This window comes from Colletotrichum abscissum (assembly GCF_030869225.1).
Source record: "Colletotrichum abscissum strain IMI 504890 chromosome Unknown Scaffold_10.1, whole genome shotgun sequence".
NCBI lineage: Eukaryota > Fungi > Ascomycota > Sordariomycetes > Glomerellales > Glomerellaceae > Colletotrichum > Colletotrichum abscissum.
The window spans coordinates 356555-370397 of NW_026849988.1; the positions used below are offsets into that span (position 1 = coordinate 356555).

Genomic DNA, 13843 nt, shown 5'->3' on the forward strand with positions numbered 1-13843 from the left:
GGCAAAAGTGGCAACCGGCACCCAACTACACGTGGTACAACATAAGGTAAAGCCCCGGCCTCAATCGAAAGGTACGCAACTACAAAGCCCGACTCAAACTTTGGTTGCACCTTTATACTTGGGACGGGAGAGTCGAGCCAACCACACACAGTGCTCAACTTGTCCTGAACACTGAAAGGATGTTATGAGATCTCTTGATTGCTATTCCCGTCGCGACTTCTATTACGTTCGTTCACGAATAGTTCAAGAGTGGGAAAGCGTTGCTACCGTCGTAGTCCACAGCCACTTCGAGTACCTCTTGCCCATCCAAGTACATAACATCTTTGAGATCAATGACATGATTAGCACTAGTGGCTTCGCCAAGAACGATCAGCAAGACAAGGCTCCATCTTGAGCATGATGTAGAATGCGGCTGGGAACCTAGCTTTGATATGCCCTTGCTGCCTTCTCCTTCCTCGTTTGAACGAGTTCTCAATTTGCACCGTTTCTGTCTATATTAAGCACGTTCATCAAGAAGAGCTTCGAAGGCTGCTTGATGAGGGCTGGAGCCAGTCATGGAGGGAGTGATGATGAGTGCGAGGTGTTGTATCGCGTAGTGAGACTGTGTGCGCTGCTTTTGCCCCCCGGTCTGGTGGCTAAACCCTTCCTATGAGTTACAAACGTAATTCAGAATTCGTTAACAATCTTGCTTTCTGATATTCGCCTCTCCCTCAAGTATTAGTAGCTAGATTCGTTAAACTTGTTGAGATAGCGTGTCAAGCACTTCAAGACACACTCTTAGGAAAGGAACATGAAAATTCTAGATTGAGTAGAAGAATCAAGCAAAGCGGGTTACTAGTCAATCTTATAATGACCCTTATGATAACTGTAATGTGAAACCCTTCAGCCAAATTACTTCCTTATTTCTCAAACTCTCCTTAACGTATTTATAATTAAAGAAACTATTAAGATAGCATAACAAGCACTCTAAGACACACTCCCAGCAAAGGAAGACGGCATTTCAGATGGGTTTGAGGGAATGAGAGAAGCGGATGGGTAATTTATCTTGTGCTTGACCGGGTTCTCCTCCTCCGGGGAGGGCTGTTTTCAAGATTTCACTTCCTAGTTCTCTGATACCTCCCTAACGTATTCGTCACCAGATACGATAACAAGACGGCGTGCTGAGCACTGGAAGACACGCTCACAACAGAGTTAAATGAACTTTGAAACGGGCTAGAAAGGTCAGCGGCAGCTTGACCATGGGCTTCCATGCGGACAAGGGCTTCGAAACGACAAAGACCGAGCCACTAATAGGGCGATGAGAGAGAAAACGTAGCGGATTCTAACAAGGTGTCCTCTTTATAGTTGAGACGTTGAAGCGGAATTGGGGCTTTAACGGGAGTGGAACCCCTAAGAAGGACGGGCATACCTTATGTGATGGCTTCCAATATATTGAGAGCTGCCGCAAACACAGACGATGTAGGAGGTTCTTGACGGAACATAAGAATTCATAGCAGGGATACTCGAGTTGTGTCTGACCAAACTTGAGTATGTCAAGCAGCAGATCAAGTCACGAGCTTAGATTAGAACGATATATCAATGATTTCAAACGCAAGAAGCTTTTCCCCATGAGATACAGAACTTTGACAGGACCCAGCGAGTGACGGCACGTTTTGGATGTTATCCAGGAATGAACCTACCTACTACCTTGCCCCTGAATAGGAGGAGTCAGCGGAACATCCTGCATACCAGCTGCAATCGCCTGAATCCGCGGCACCTTACCTTGCTTCCACTTTTTCTCCTCCTCGCTGAACCGCGGAACACGATCACCACCATCCGCAACATCACTCTCCTCAACACCACCATTCAAATCCTCCTGTGAAGACTCTTCAACCACGAAGACATCCTCATCCTCACGCAAGTGTTTATTACCCATAGGAGAGCTGACGACATCAGTCACGCCCGAAGTCTGCTTCCCCTGCCCAGGCTCGAACCGCAACTGATTATGGCGCGGATGCCGACCGTACTCCTTGATGTAAAAATCGAGCGTCATCTGCAAGTTACGAGAGTCCTCGCGGATGAAATCGTGCTGGTTCTTGAGCGTCTTGTGGACTTTTTCGAGCGTCTCAAAGTCGATGGCGAGGGAGCGGAAAGATTTCCTGTCGCGGGCGAGGCAGATGCGGAAGTGAATTGCGAGGTAGATTGCGAGGATGCAGATTGATGATACGACGACGAGGCCTACCAGGAGGCGCTTGACCCCTACGCAGTTGACGCCGCCGAAATCGCCGTAGTCTTCGCGGGAGGCGATCATGTCTCTGAGGAGTTCGCTACGAGGCATGCTTGGGGTTTGGTTCTGTGGATGATGTTAGCAGAGAGAGGGGTTGGAGTTGTACCTGATATGTTTGTGTGAGCGTATGTGGGCTGTTGGCTTTTGAGTTGTTTTAGAGTAGAGAAGAGCAAATAACAGCCGGTAAACCTCTGGACTTATAAAGACTCTCTTCGAAGAATCTGGACTACTCGGGCCTCATACCTTGATCATGATGCTTTGTTTCTGGAGCGCAAAGTATGGAGACATTGTGTTCGAATTTGTTTCTCCAGGGTCTTTGTGTGTCCACAGACATGGTGTCTGACAAAGGAAGCTATCAGACTTTGATCCGCATTGATTCGCCAAAAGATCCGTGACCGATGCCCCGACCTTTGGCCAGGATACAAGAGAGTCGATACAATCAAAGAGGTCATAGAAACAATACCCATGAAAATGCGTGCTCATACTGACCAGTCACAAAGTGTCTACTGGAAGTAGCTTCATATAGTTGGACGACCGAAAACCGAGAATCCTTGCAGGTCGGCAATGATACTTTAGCAAGGCTCCGAGGAAGCCTGCCTTGGCGTGGTATTGATCGATGAAGCGGATGTGTAGTCACTAGATACTAACAAGTACACAAAAGGTGTCGCGCAGCGAGGCGTTTGACCGGCAGGATCTTGCATCCTGTTCTGGATCGATTTTCAGAGTAGCGGTCTGAAGAAGCGCGGAGGAGCGGCAAGAATGTCACTTGCTGCATCACGATAGAAGCGAGGCGTAAGCTGCACGTGTCCCATTTCGGATTCCGTGTGGCACGGAGCTGGGTTGCGTTGTGAGTTGCTTTGTGAGTGACCCACTCACGAAAGCATCTAGACTGGAAAATAGTCCAACAAATGAAAGTGACTGAGGAGCCAGGGGTCGAGAGCCTGCGCGCCCGCTTCGAGTCGGCATATTGCGGCACAGCAGGGGAGCCAGACGGCGCACCCGTTCTCGCCGCTCCCGCGGGCGCATTTTGCGAGGGTGTTCCCCAGGGGCCGCGGCGTCCTTCCGAGATGTTTGCTTGATCGCTCCGGCATTTGCCCTTGTATCGAAGGGTGACACCAGAAAGTGCAGGTGTTCAGGGGTAAGCTCCTGAGGCTCAAAAAGACGAGAACCGGTCAGATACTAGCTCGTCGTGACCTGGGCGTAAAGGTTCATGATCGGAATCGAACATGGTGCTGTCAACGTGACCAGCACAGCCGCAAAAAGATCAAGATGCCTGTTGCCTCTCTTGCCTCGCAATATCTAGCAGGTGGCTGTCCCAAGCCCGGAAAGCAGCGGTCAAACCCATGTAGATCCCACGGCCGTCAAGAAAAAAAGCAATGATGAAAGTGCAGAATTGGAAAAAGTAATACTGAGGCCCGCTATCGATCCATGAAGAACAAGCGAGCTGTACGGAAACGGTCGATTGCATTATCGATCTGCAAAGAAGGTGCCCGGTGGAAATGGTACTTTTCTCTTCGTCACTCACCGCCAGATGGCCTGGAAGATACCAGGCTGTCTTGGTTGTTAGGTTTCAGAATGTCCATGGCGGGCTTTGGACATGCTTCATGGATGTGGCGTGTTTCAAGTTCTAGGGCCATTTCATTGGTAAGATTTGTTGTTTAGCTCGACGGCGGCCAAGAGGTGGAGGGGCCATATTTTGATGAGCTGGTGAACCGAAGACCGGTCAGGGATGGTGGTTGCAGCCCAGCAGGCAGAACCGGTGGGCAAAACTTTGGCTTGTTGGTACGGCCGCATGATGCACGGCCACCATCTAATTAATAACCCTAGTCGCGGCGGAGAGGCGGATTGAAAGAAGGAGACCATCTCGGTCTTCCGCGTCGTGGAGACACATTCGCAGCGTAATCTTTAGGCAGCTGCTTCGACTGCAGCAAGCGTCATCAGGTACGACTGGTGAGTGAGTCGGCGCTGCGTTGTTGAACGTGGTTCTCGCATTTGCTGTATGGTCTACGGTTGCTTGCATAACGGCGGGACGCGGGATTCCGTCGGTCCAGTTACTCGGGTTCGAACGGTACTTTAGAGGCGCCACACAATCCATGTGCAAGAACATGGAACATGTTGATGTTGAGCGATCATTACCGAGTCTGACATCTCGCGGCTGGGATTGTTTCGGTCAAAAAGTATTATGCGGATTTTCTGCCACTAACGTCAGCTTTGAGCTAGATAGAAACACCTTGTAGACGTATGTTGACCACCAAGTCATGGCCAACGTGGGTGTGTCGCTAGGGCTGCACGAACCAATGCATTCCTGACACTAATCTCAAGTTCAGACGGCAGACCAGGCTCAGATGGCTGGACAGGCTCATTGCACACTTTAACGACGCATCTAAGCACCGTAGCAGAGGACCAAAAAGATGGCGGACAAAAGTGTAGTGCGTCCGGCTCGCACTGGTGTGGGCGAGATGTCATGCATCATAGCTTCCAGGCTTCTTTGGGGATACTCTTTTTGGTGTCTAGGGCAAGGGAGTGTGTCGACAGGGCGATTACAGGGCTTAGGTATTGAGCCAAGGACTCAGAGAAATTGTATGCCACGTGGCACCGTGGCATTGCCGTCAAGGGTGTAGGGTTAAAATGTATCCTTTTGCGTACGGAGTACTCCGTACAGGGCTCGGATGTTTACTGTTGCCGGTCAGGATTTACCTCCAACTTGGTGTCAAAGGTTCCGGGGTGCTTGGAGAGGTGCCGTGCGGATAGAGCCTGGAGTCAAGTGTAAGTGTCAAAGTCTAGGATCCGACAGGGGGGGAGTTGACAAGGTGAAGGAGATTACGACATTGCGAGTCCCTGGCCTTGCTGGGCCGGAGATATGCATCCGTACCTGAGGCACGCCGCACGAGAGAATCAAGTACGTACTTTTGATGCTGATGAGACCATATCTATCCGTAAGGTACGGAAACCAGACGGTGCAGGCGTACGAAATGGAAATGACCAGGATGAGGAGGATCGTCGAGAGGTCGGGAAGGACGACCGTCCAGAAGAGGATAGAAGCTCAAAACATGGGTGGCCCTTGAAAAAGAAAGATGTAGGGATGGATGGGCGTGACTTCAGATGGTCGAAAAGCAGGGATGGGACGTTTACTGGATCTGACCTGCCTGAGGTACGTCTCCAACCCCAAAGTGGAACACTTACCACTGTGGTCCTTCCATCTCTCACCCCATCCGTTCCCCAACCCTGCTGCTCTTTCCATCCCGTCTGGCACAGAACATATGGATATGGTACCTCTGGTACGTGTCCAAAATTCGGTGCAAGGCAAGGCAGGTAGGAGGAAGCAGATGACCATGCCCTTTCCTGCCCCGGGTGCCATACGGAAGGTACCTAGGTACTTACTCCTCACGGGCAGTCCGTCCTTACCGCCCGTCCTCTCTCGTGTGGTTCCATCCGAGCCGGCTTCGTCTCCGCCCTTTTCATCACCATGTCGCGGCTTTACCGGGCTCAGCTCTCAGCCCGCCCTACCTCAAGTCACTTTTCACGCTATCACGACCTTATCTCAACAGATTTGCCTGGCACCCGTCAGTCAAAGGTAGCGTGCTTTCTCCAAAGGTCGCCTCCGCCGGTACGGACACGGATCACGACCCGGAGCGACAACCCTGCCTTGGTCCCTTCGACTAACCCCAAAGACCTACGGCAACTTTGGCTTGTTTCGAATCTAATCTGCTGATCGTGAGTTGTTCACTCCATTGTATTTCTTTCCTAATGATAGACGCTATCTACCCTGGTCAGGTAGCTACAGGGGCCAAATTCGACCACCAAACCTCGCTCTACCATCGCCCGTCCATCTCAGACCCAGCGTTCACCTCCCGTCTTTGCCTCCAACTACGCCCGCCCTCAACTTGACGATTGCGGGCTGATCGATGACCAGCCCGCTCCCCGCTGCTACCCGGGATCCACGAACGAGGACAAGCATCCCATGGCGCTTTCTACGAGTGGTTGCCCGAGTAGGAGAACGGTCTCCTTCACCAAACGCCCCCCACCCAGTTCTTCCAGAAGCAACTCAGAGCCTTCTCAATCATTTCTAGTTATCGGCAACCTCGATCACGCAGTGTGGCGCGCGAGGTAGACGATTGGCCTCTTCGAAAGCTCACCGCTTCTTAGCATTGAGCGCCTCTAGAACCAAGCCTCCCGCACTGAAGGACTTCTTCACCACGTCTGCGCCCGATGCGCAGCAAGACGCATCCGGGTGTAAGGCTACCAGAAAAGTGTCGCCCTTTTCCCCCGCATTTCATGGAGCCCGCCCTGTTCTCTCCTTCAAGGATGCACTGGGCGTGAACTCGACATATTTGGCCCATGAGGGCGCTATTTCTCCAAGTGGAAAAGAAGACAGAAGCAAATCCCTGCAATAGTCTACCTGCAAGCTTCTCGGTCGCAGTTGCGACGAGGGAAGTTTTGGATCATCCCCATCCAATTTGGGGGCTTTTCCCAGGTGGTCTTGTTGCTCTGCAGACACCTCACCTCAGGTCTGGACACGATCTAATTACCTGTCAAGCACAATCATCAATCACTTTCTGCCGACCTTTGCGTTGCTTCCTCTCCTCACACCCCTAACACCCTTTTTCTCGCATCCGCACCACCCTTTTCCTCAAAGGTTTCTCCACCATGTCTTTCCCCTTTCACTAGCCCCCTGGGCAATGAGGCCTGCGTCTCACTCTGATGCATCCTCGGGAATTGCGCCTGTCAGATTTGCCACTGCTTGACCTCTCCAACGATGTACACGGCTCTGTTCCTGAGTCTATCCCACTGTTGATCCTGCAGGCAGGGAAATTGGGTGCTTGGAGGCACAACCAAAACCAAATCAAGTTCTTCTGGCAGTCAGGCACGAGGCCAAATGCCGGACTCAACATATCAAAATACCTGCACTTTCACTAAACGGGAACTTGGGTACCGGAAAAGTCGCCAAGTATCCCGGACGGTCGTCCGTAATCCCACCTCCCCCCTGCCTTTTCTCTAGATGAACGGCGTGTCCAAGCAGCCGTCACCCAGATCTCTCGGTACTCAGTGCCGCAGTCTATGCCTTGGCCGCCGTCGCCCTTCGCCAATCTCTCATTGACCTCCCCCCCGCGTACTTTCCACCCTTTTGACCGCTTCCAGAAGGCGTCCAGATCTGGGTCGCCAGCGACTCTCTTGTTTCTAGCAACACTTTCACCTTCATTTACTTAAACTCTATCATCCGCCACTCGGCCTACAATGTGAGATTCACTCTGTCGCTCTATACTCTCTCTATTACTCTCTAGATACCTTCTAAGGAGTCCGACATCTCCTCATCATCCGTCCAAAGAATACTTTACGTCTTCGTTCTGAACAACACCTCAGCTTCATCTTCGTCACTACGGTTCACGATCGTTACCTTCTCTGTACTTTACTGTACGCTACTGCTCTCGTGCAGAAACACACAGCATCGTCATCATGCCCGCCAGCCACACATCCTCTCAGCATAACCATGCTGGAAGCTCGTAAGACACTGCTTTTTACTTCAACCGTCCTAGAGAGACTCCCCTTGGACAGTAACTGACGTCTGGCGGCAGCAGCAGCAAGGCTGCTGAGAAGCATCCCTCCGACGGAAAAGCCTCCCGAGAAAACCGCTTCGAAAGATACAAGAAGGACAACGAAGATAATCTATTCTCCCGCCTCCGCGATGCCCAACCTATCTCTCAGAATCTCGAAGAAAAGCTTGGTCCATGCTACGCGAATCTCCCATGAACGACTGCAACGAAGCACTCGTGCACTCGAGTAAACCCGCCACCATACCAAGACCCCATGTACAACAAAACCTGTCACCATATTCTCCTTTTGGCTGGCCAAATCTTGTTGTCTTTTCATATGGCCCCTGTAATAATGTCGTTCCTCGTTCCTTCATTTGTCAAAACTAGAGAGAACAACTCATGGGCCTCGGTCTCTCTAGTATTATGTAATCAGGGAAGGATGTATTAATACACAGTGTTCGCTAGAGGTATGCCAAAGGCTTGGTGGAATGTCATGTATAAGACGCTTCGAAGATTTCTTTTTTTTATCTGAAAATAGATCGACTACCCCCCTCTTTCTGATGTTCCTTCTGGCCCCCTCACAAGTCAACCGACCCTGTGCAATCGCTCAAGACCCGAAGCCCACGACGACCCGTGAAGCGCAATCTACGATCGAGGAAGGCGCCATCCAAACACATGGTCTTCCTATCGACTCTACTCTTGTATCTCACTTGCACAACCCGCCGCGCCGACGACGACTCATCATTACGCAAAGGCGGGAAAAGGCCCGGTACGAGGTCCCTTGGACATTGGTGACGCAAAGCGCGCGAGTGTCCACGAAAGACACGCGCGTCTCGACTGCAGAGTCCACGGAATAAGGCTCCTGCCAAGAGGAGCCGTGGGTCATTGGTCAGCTATCCGCGAAGCCGAGCGGAAAGGCACGCGCGGCCCATCTTCGACATCCTGGTCTTGGACCCCAACCAAACTTTGCTTTTACTTGGTCAAGTCAAAGGTCTCGCACATTTGGGTGGTGCTTATCGATCTACCTTACCTTGGTACCATTCCAAACAACTCCCGGACCAGTACTTCGCTTTACTCAATCCTAGGCAGACCTTCTATTCCCCCCCACGACTTTCCTCCCACTACGAAGAGTGGGCAGTGGGCATCCTAGGCTGGAGAATAAAGATTGGCATTAGGGTTTGCAAGGTAGGTACCCAGACCTTGCACAATTTTCCCCACTGAACCCCGCGACGGGGCTAAGGTAATTGCTAGTGGGCCGCATACCTGGAGTACGCTATCCCTGCACGCCCTACAGGGCGAGGAGAACTCGGCCGAACAAGGGCCGATGACATGGCTGGCCATTCACGCTTTCAAAAATGAGAGGTTCAGAGACATTGTGATGAGTCCAACATCGAGTTCGTGGCCTTTAGCCTGCATGGTATTCTCTCCAGCTGAACATTAGGCCCGAGGCGCAGCCGTTTGGAATTTAGCCAGCCAGTACGCTTTCATGGTTGGTCCCCAGAGACTCAGGCGAACCGGCACTTTGTCAAGCGAAACATAATCCCAGTACTTTTGATTTGTTCAGATCTTGGTTTCAGGGGGAAGCACGTAGATCTGTCTGCTCCTCCTCGGCACGATTTCAATCGGGGAAATCAAATGACCGACAGCGCGATGGTGATTCGCTACGAGTCCTGACAAAGCAGAGCCGCTGACGCTGGTAGGAAGCGCGACATCCATGTCTGGCTGAATGCACGAGTCGGGATACGACAGGATCTTTGATTTGCCTAGATCTCTTGGGTGCCTCGCGCCCGGGAGAGCCGGGCCTGGGGGTTCTGATGGTACGCCTGGTTGCCCGCTCACCGGGAAACATCGGGAGCAGACCGTTGACAGGTAAGGAACGGCGCCGTTTGCCCCCGTCTGTGGGTCTGCACGGACGACGGGTGGAAACGGTGCAGCCACAGCCGCCTTCCGGTCCCGAAACCTTGGGATGGATGGTGGACTGTCCTTTTTTTTGTGCCCTTGTTTTGTGGGTTGGCGTGGCTTTAGTCGGAGGATCGCTAGTCGCTTCGAAAAAAACGTTGTTCATTGAGTTTAGAGCGCCACAAGTGCAGGCCTTGAAACGACGTCAATCTTGTCTCGGCCTCGCGATCGCGTTCCTCAGATTTCAATTCCCGCATCTCGTAGAGTTTAGGAGAATTATTAGTAGAGGAAAAGGTGTCCTTGGTGGATGCTCGTGCATATTGCATGTCCACGACCGACAGAGCTTCCCAGCGGTGTTACATAGTACCGGTCGTGGGTCTAAGTGAAGCCGATCCCAGCAGTGGAGCGGAAAAAGACCACCCATACCAGCGGAGTTCCGCTCTTCAACGTCTCTCATGAATGAAACGAACAGGCCTCAAAAGCCCTTCTTGAAAAATGTCCAAAAAGCCAAAAAGGAAAGGAAAGATGGGCTGGTGACAACTTACTCGATAATTCACGCCCCTATTCGGATTCGAACAGCGCGCCCCTCAGGCCAGCACGGCTTCATTGGAGTATTTCATTTACTATCGACTCTGCGTCAGAGTCTAACCCACCCGGCCAAGTGGCCGGATGGGTGTGCTGGTGACAGAATGAGGTGAATTGGCTCCTTAGGTAGGTAGGCACGTGGTTGGAGTGCCTTCTTCGGATGAAGGCAGGAACGACGAGGACGGTAGGTAGGCAGGAAGAAGCATCTCGGGATTTAAGCTGCTGCCTACCGTGATCCATCGGACTAAGGTGACCTAGCGCAACATTAAGGTACAGAGGGAGGAAAAAGTGTCAAACGCCCAGACACGCGATATGGGGTAGCTTGTTGATCTGCACAGACGGTGTCAACGCCACAAACTTCCTTAATCTCGACTACCCCCAGATGCCCCCTTACTTGCGATATGTATAAGGAGCTTTCCATCGTTTCTTCAACGACTCTATTGTTTCCCTCGTGTTTGCAGTCCGGCCAAATCGCTCATTACTTGTCCTTCTTTTTGAATCAAGCCCAGAGGCATAGTCACTCCCTTTGAGGCAACTGCTCTTCATCCGCTCTTTTTGCAGTTCTTGTGCACAGTATTCCTCGTCTACCGCTGTCAACAAACAGTCGTCATCAAGATACCGTCAAGATACCATGAAGATCTCGGTTAGCCTTGTTTCGGCGCTGGTCGCCGCCGGTATCGTTGAGGGGCACATTGCCGCATGGGCCGATGGCATGTATTGTCGAGTGAGTCTCGGAACTATGAGCCATGTTCCTTCGTGGTAAGCATAACGCTAAGCAAAACGATGACAGGGTGGGAACAACACTGTAGTAGACGACTCCAACACCAACCTGGTAGTCAACCCGCTCTACCAACTCCCAAAAGCCAGGTGGTGGATGCAAGCCGACCGCGGATGCGACAAAGTGCCCCCTCCAGCGGGCCAGTTCCTCAACCTACCCGCCCGGGGCAAGTTTACCGTCGACCTCGGGGCCAATCGCGGCTGCACGAGCCTTTCCTACGGCGGCAAGACCGCGACGCAGTGGCCAGACTGCAGCGAACACCCAGACGACTGGCATGCGCCTGGGCCGGGCAAGTGTCTCGTGGATAACCCGGACGTCAAAGGAGGGGCGATGCACACGCAAAACTATACCACCACGGCAGGCACAGCATTCGCCATCAGCTATCAGTCAGATATCAGAAAGGTGACGATGGAGAACCTCGTCGTCTTTTCGGTTGTCGAGCAGTAGGTTGGGACCTATTGGACGGAAATGATCAGCAACTGACTGTGGTCGAAAACAGCACACCTTGGAAACGCGTAACTTTGTACCAAGTTCCGGACTTGCCTGCTTGCCCGGTGGGAGGCTGCTACTGCGCCTGGCTCTGGGTTCCAGATGGATGTAAGATCACCCTCGCTTCTGGGCCCCCTTGGCGCATTTGACTGACTCGTTCATCGCAGGTGGCCAGCCCAACATGTAAGTCACCTTAACCAGGCACGATCGGAGGGCAAGATACTGACAGGCCAAAAAGGTACATGCAAAACTTCAAATGCAATGTTAGCAACGCCGTGTCCACGAAGCGACTGGGTATCGCTAAGCCGCCCGTCGCTTGCCGAGATGATTCGAAGAAGTGTGTTGCTGGACCGAAGCAAATGATTGCTTGGAATCGTAAGTTGTCGAATGGCAATGACGCCCCTTTCCAACTGTTCAAGTGCTGACGTTCTCGTAGAAGCCGAAGGAAACAACGTGCCGGATGTCGGTTATAGCCCCGGATACAACGCCAGGATGGGTTTCAAGCCAGGTGCCCAAAATGACATTTTTGTCTAGAGCGCATCGTCGGAACTTCACCTCCAGGCTCCAGCCAACCGTCTGCAGGGTTCCCGATGCGGATACGCACACCTTGACCGAGAGCGCTAGCGATAGTCACCGGTGACATGGGGTCTGGCCGGACTGGTTTTGCGTGGTGAATTCTTTCCCATTTCTTGTACATATTGATGCCCATAAGCGAAGAAAAACAATTCACAAACGTCAATTGCTTTACCGGTGGAAGGTAGCGGTGACTACTGCACGCGCCGCCGAGCGCTTTTTCGCCAAAAGTTGCCTGGATTGACGCGAGGCTTCGAGTAGGAACCACTGAAAAGTGTTTGCGGGGAGATCATCGTGAAGCGGCATATTGGAGGCATGACCTGATCTGAAAACTGATATTGTGAAATGACCTTATCATCTTATATGCAGCTCGGTCCTTTCAAAAAATAGTACGGCCGCACCCCTGCGAGGAAACGTGGCCGAGCACAAAATCTGAAGCGCATCATCTTGTTGCAGTCGAAGAGGTGCAACATGCACAAAGGTGTGACACACCAGCGAAAAGAATGCCGCTACACCGACATGCGACCTCTCACCGCGCAAGATGCGATGGCAAACGACGTGGGGACGACTTGACGAGCGACTCTAAATATTTCGGATGTGTGGGGGGCCCAAGCACTTCCTGTCATCTGAAGTTAATGAGGGGTAATGCTTCTCACACTCGACGTCATGACGTGAGACCATAGCTTTGACGGCGCGGGAACGGATGAAGTTTAAACGCTTAAGCCAACTCCAAAGGCTCGAAGCCTCCGAATTGCTGGTCAGCCTTTTGCTCCGGCTTCAGGCCCGGACCTAGCTCACCGAAGGCCTCTCCGGCTTGTCGCATCAGAGATTCTCGACATATCTCAATTTCACAAGACATCGGCGTCGTCTTAGGCTTTAGGGGGGCGCACGGGGAGTTCGGTTGCAGCAGCCGGCGGTGGCACGTCACTCCAAGCGCCCAACCCTCTCAAGGGCGCAAACATGGCGGAGTCTGTAATGAGTAAGGGTGCCAATTTGCACCACCCAAAATTCGTCATTACTTCTGGGAGTCCTGACTCTTCCTCCTCCTGTCGCTTGTTCGTACCATGCATGCACTAAGAGGTGTGATACAGCTCGATGTACTACTCACGATGTAATATCAGCCTGTCGATCGAGAGGCGAGAGCAGGGCCTCATGTTCGAAGAAGGAGGCGTTTTGAGATCTCCCATTACAAAAGGGGTGTCGGCGGAAAGGTAGTTTTCCTTGGCCTCATCTTGCGCTCGCCAATAGGGACACATCCGTTCAGTGCCGATGCAGCGCAAGACTACCTGAGTATGGGGTTGCTGTTTCTCCCAAATCCGATTCGTACAACCCCAGAGTCAACTGATAAAGCTGTCCTTTTCCTCCGCAACACCGAAAGAGGCAAGTGGATGTGTGGCGACAGCATCCTGGGGCAAAACAACGTGGCGCCGGCATGGGCCGTTCCACTGGCGCAGAGTTGCTTGTTGACCACTGAGCCAGGCTCGATTGAGTTGGCAAGTTAGGGGAGCATGGGTTATGTGACCGCGGGACCTGGTTATCTCTGAGAGAATGACACCTCAGTGGGTTGTCGAGTGTCCGGCATGCTGGTGCCGGATGCTTGCCTTGCTTCCGCGGGGAAGGCTAGAAGCTTGACGGATACATTGCCAATCGCATTGAAGCCGCCCGAACAGGTTGACGCCAAGTAGCTGGAAACTTCACGGCGATGAACTCGTCGTAAGGCAT

At 52.2% G+C, this 13843-nt stretch overlaps 5 protein-coding genes across 5 annotated transcripts; 3 read left to right on the top strand and 2 right to left on the bottom strand.

The window, feature by feature from the left end:
* Positions 1–1675: 1675 nt before the first annotated feature.
* On the bottom strand, positions 1676–2554 carry CABS01_05063 (uncharacterized protein; the record flags this gene model as incomplete). Its single annotated transcript, XM_060538433.1, has 2 exons — positions 1676–2332; positions 2510–2554. The coding sequence occupies 2 exons, from the start codon at positions 2552–2554 to the stop codon at positions 1676–1678; spliced, it is 702 nt and encodes a 233-aa protein (XP_060405605.1).
* Positions 2555–3904: 1350 nt separating this feature from the next.
* On the bottom strand, positions 3905–4129 carry CABS01_05064 (uncharacterized protein; the record flags this gene model as incomplete). The annotated part of the gene is made up of 1 exon (XM_060538434.1): positions 3905–4129. The coding sequence occupies one exon, from the start codon at positions 4127–4129 to the stop codon at positions 3905–3907; it is 225 nt and encodes a 74-aa protein (XP_060405606.1).
* A 3591-nt stretch (positions 4130–7720) lies between these two features.
* Positions 7721–8014, top strand: CABS01_05065 (uncharacterized protein; the record flags this gene model as incomplete). The annotated part of the gene is made up of 2 exons (XM_060538435.1): positions 7721–7767; positions 7840–8014. 2 exons carry the CDS (start codon positions 7721–7723, stop codon positions 8012–8014), a joined length of 222 nt encoding a protein of 73 aa, XP_060405607.1.
* A 1107-nt stretch (positions 8015–9121) lies between these two features.
* On the top strand, positions 9122–10082 carry CABS01_05066 (uncharacterized protein; the record flags this gene model as incomplete). Its single annotated transcript, XM_060538436.1, has 3 exons — positions 9122–9191; positions 9239–9286; positions 9502–10082. 3 exons carry the CDS (start codon positions 9122–9124, stop codon positions 10080–10082), a joined length of 699 nt encoding a protein of 232 aa, XP_060405608.1.
* An 830-nt stretch (positions 10083–10912) lies between these two features.
* Positions 10913–12082, top strand: CABS01_05067 (uncharacterized protein; the record flags this gene model as incomplete). The annotated part of the gene is made up of 6 exons (XM_060538437.1): positions 10913–11005; positions 11072–11502; positions 11559–11656; positions 11716–11731; positions 11787–11923; positions 11985–12082. The coding sequence occupies 6 exons, from the start codon at positions 10913–10915 to the stop codon at positions 12080–12082; spliced, it is 873 nt and encodes a 290-aa protein (XP_060405609.1).
* Positions 12083–13843: the final 1761 nt, after the last annotated feature.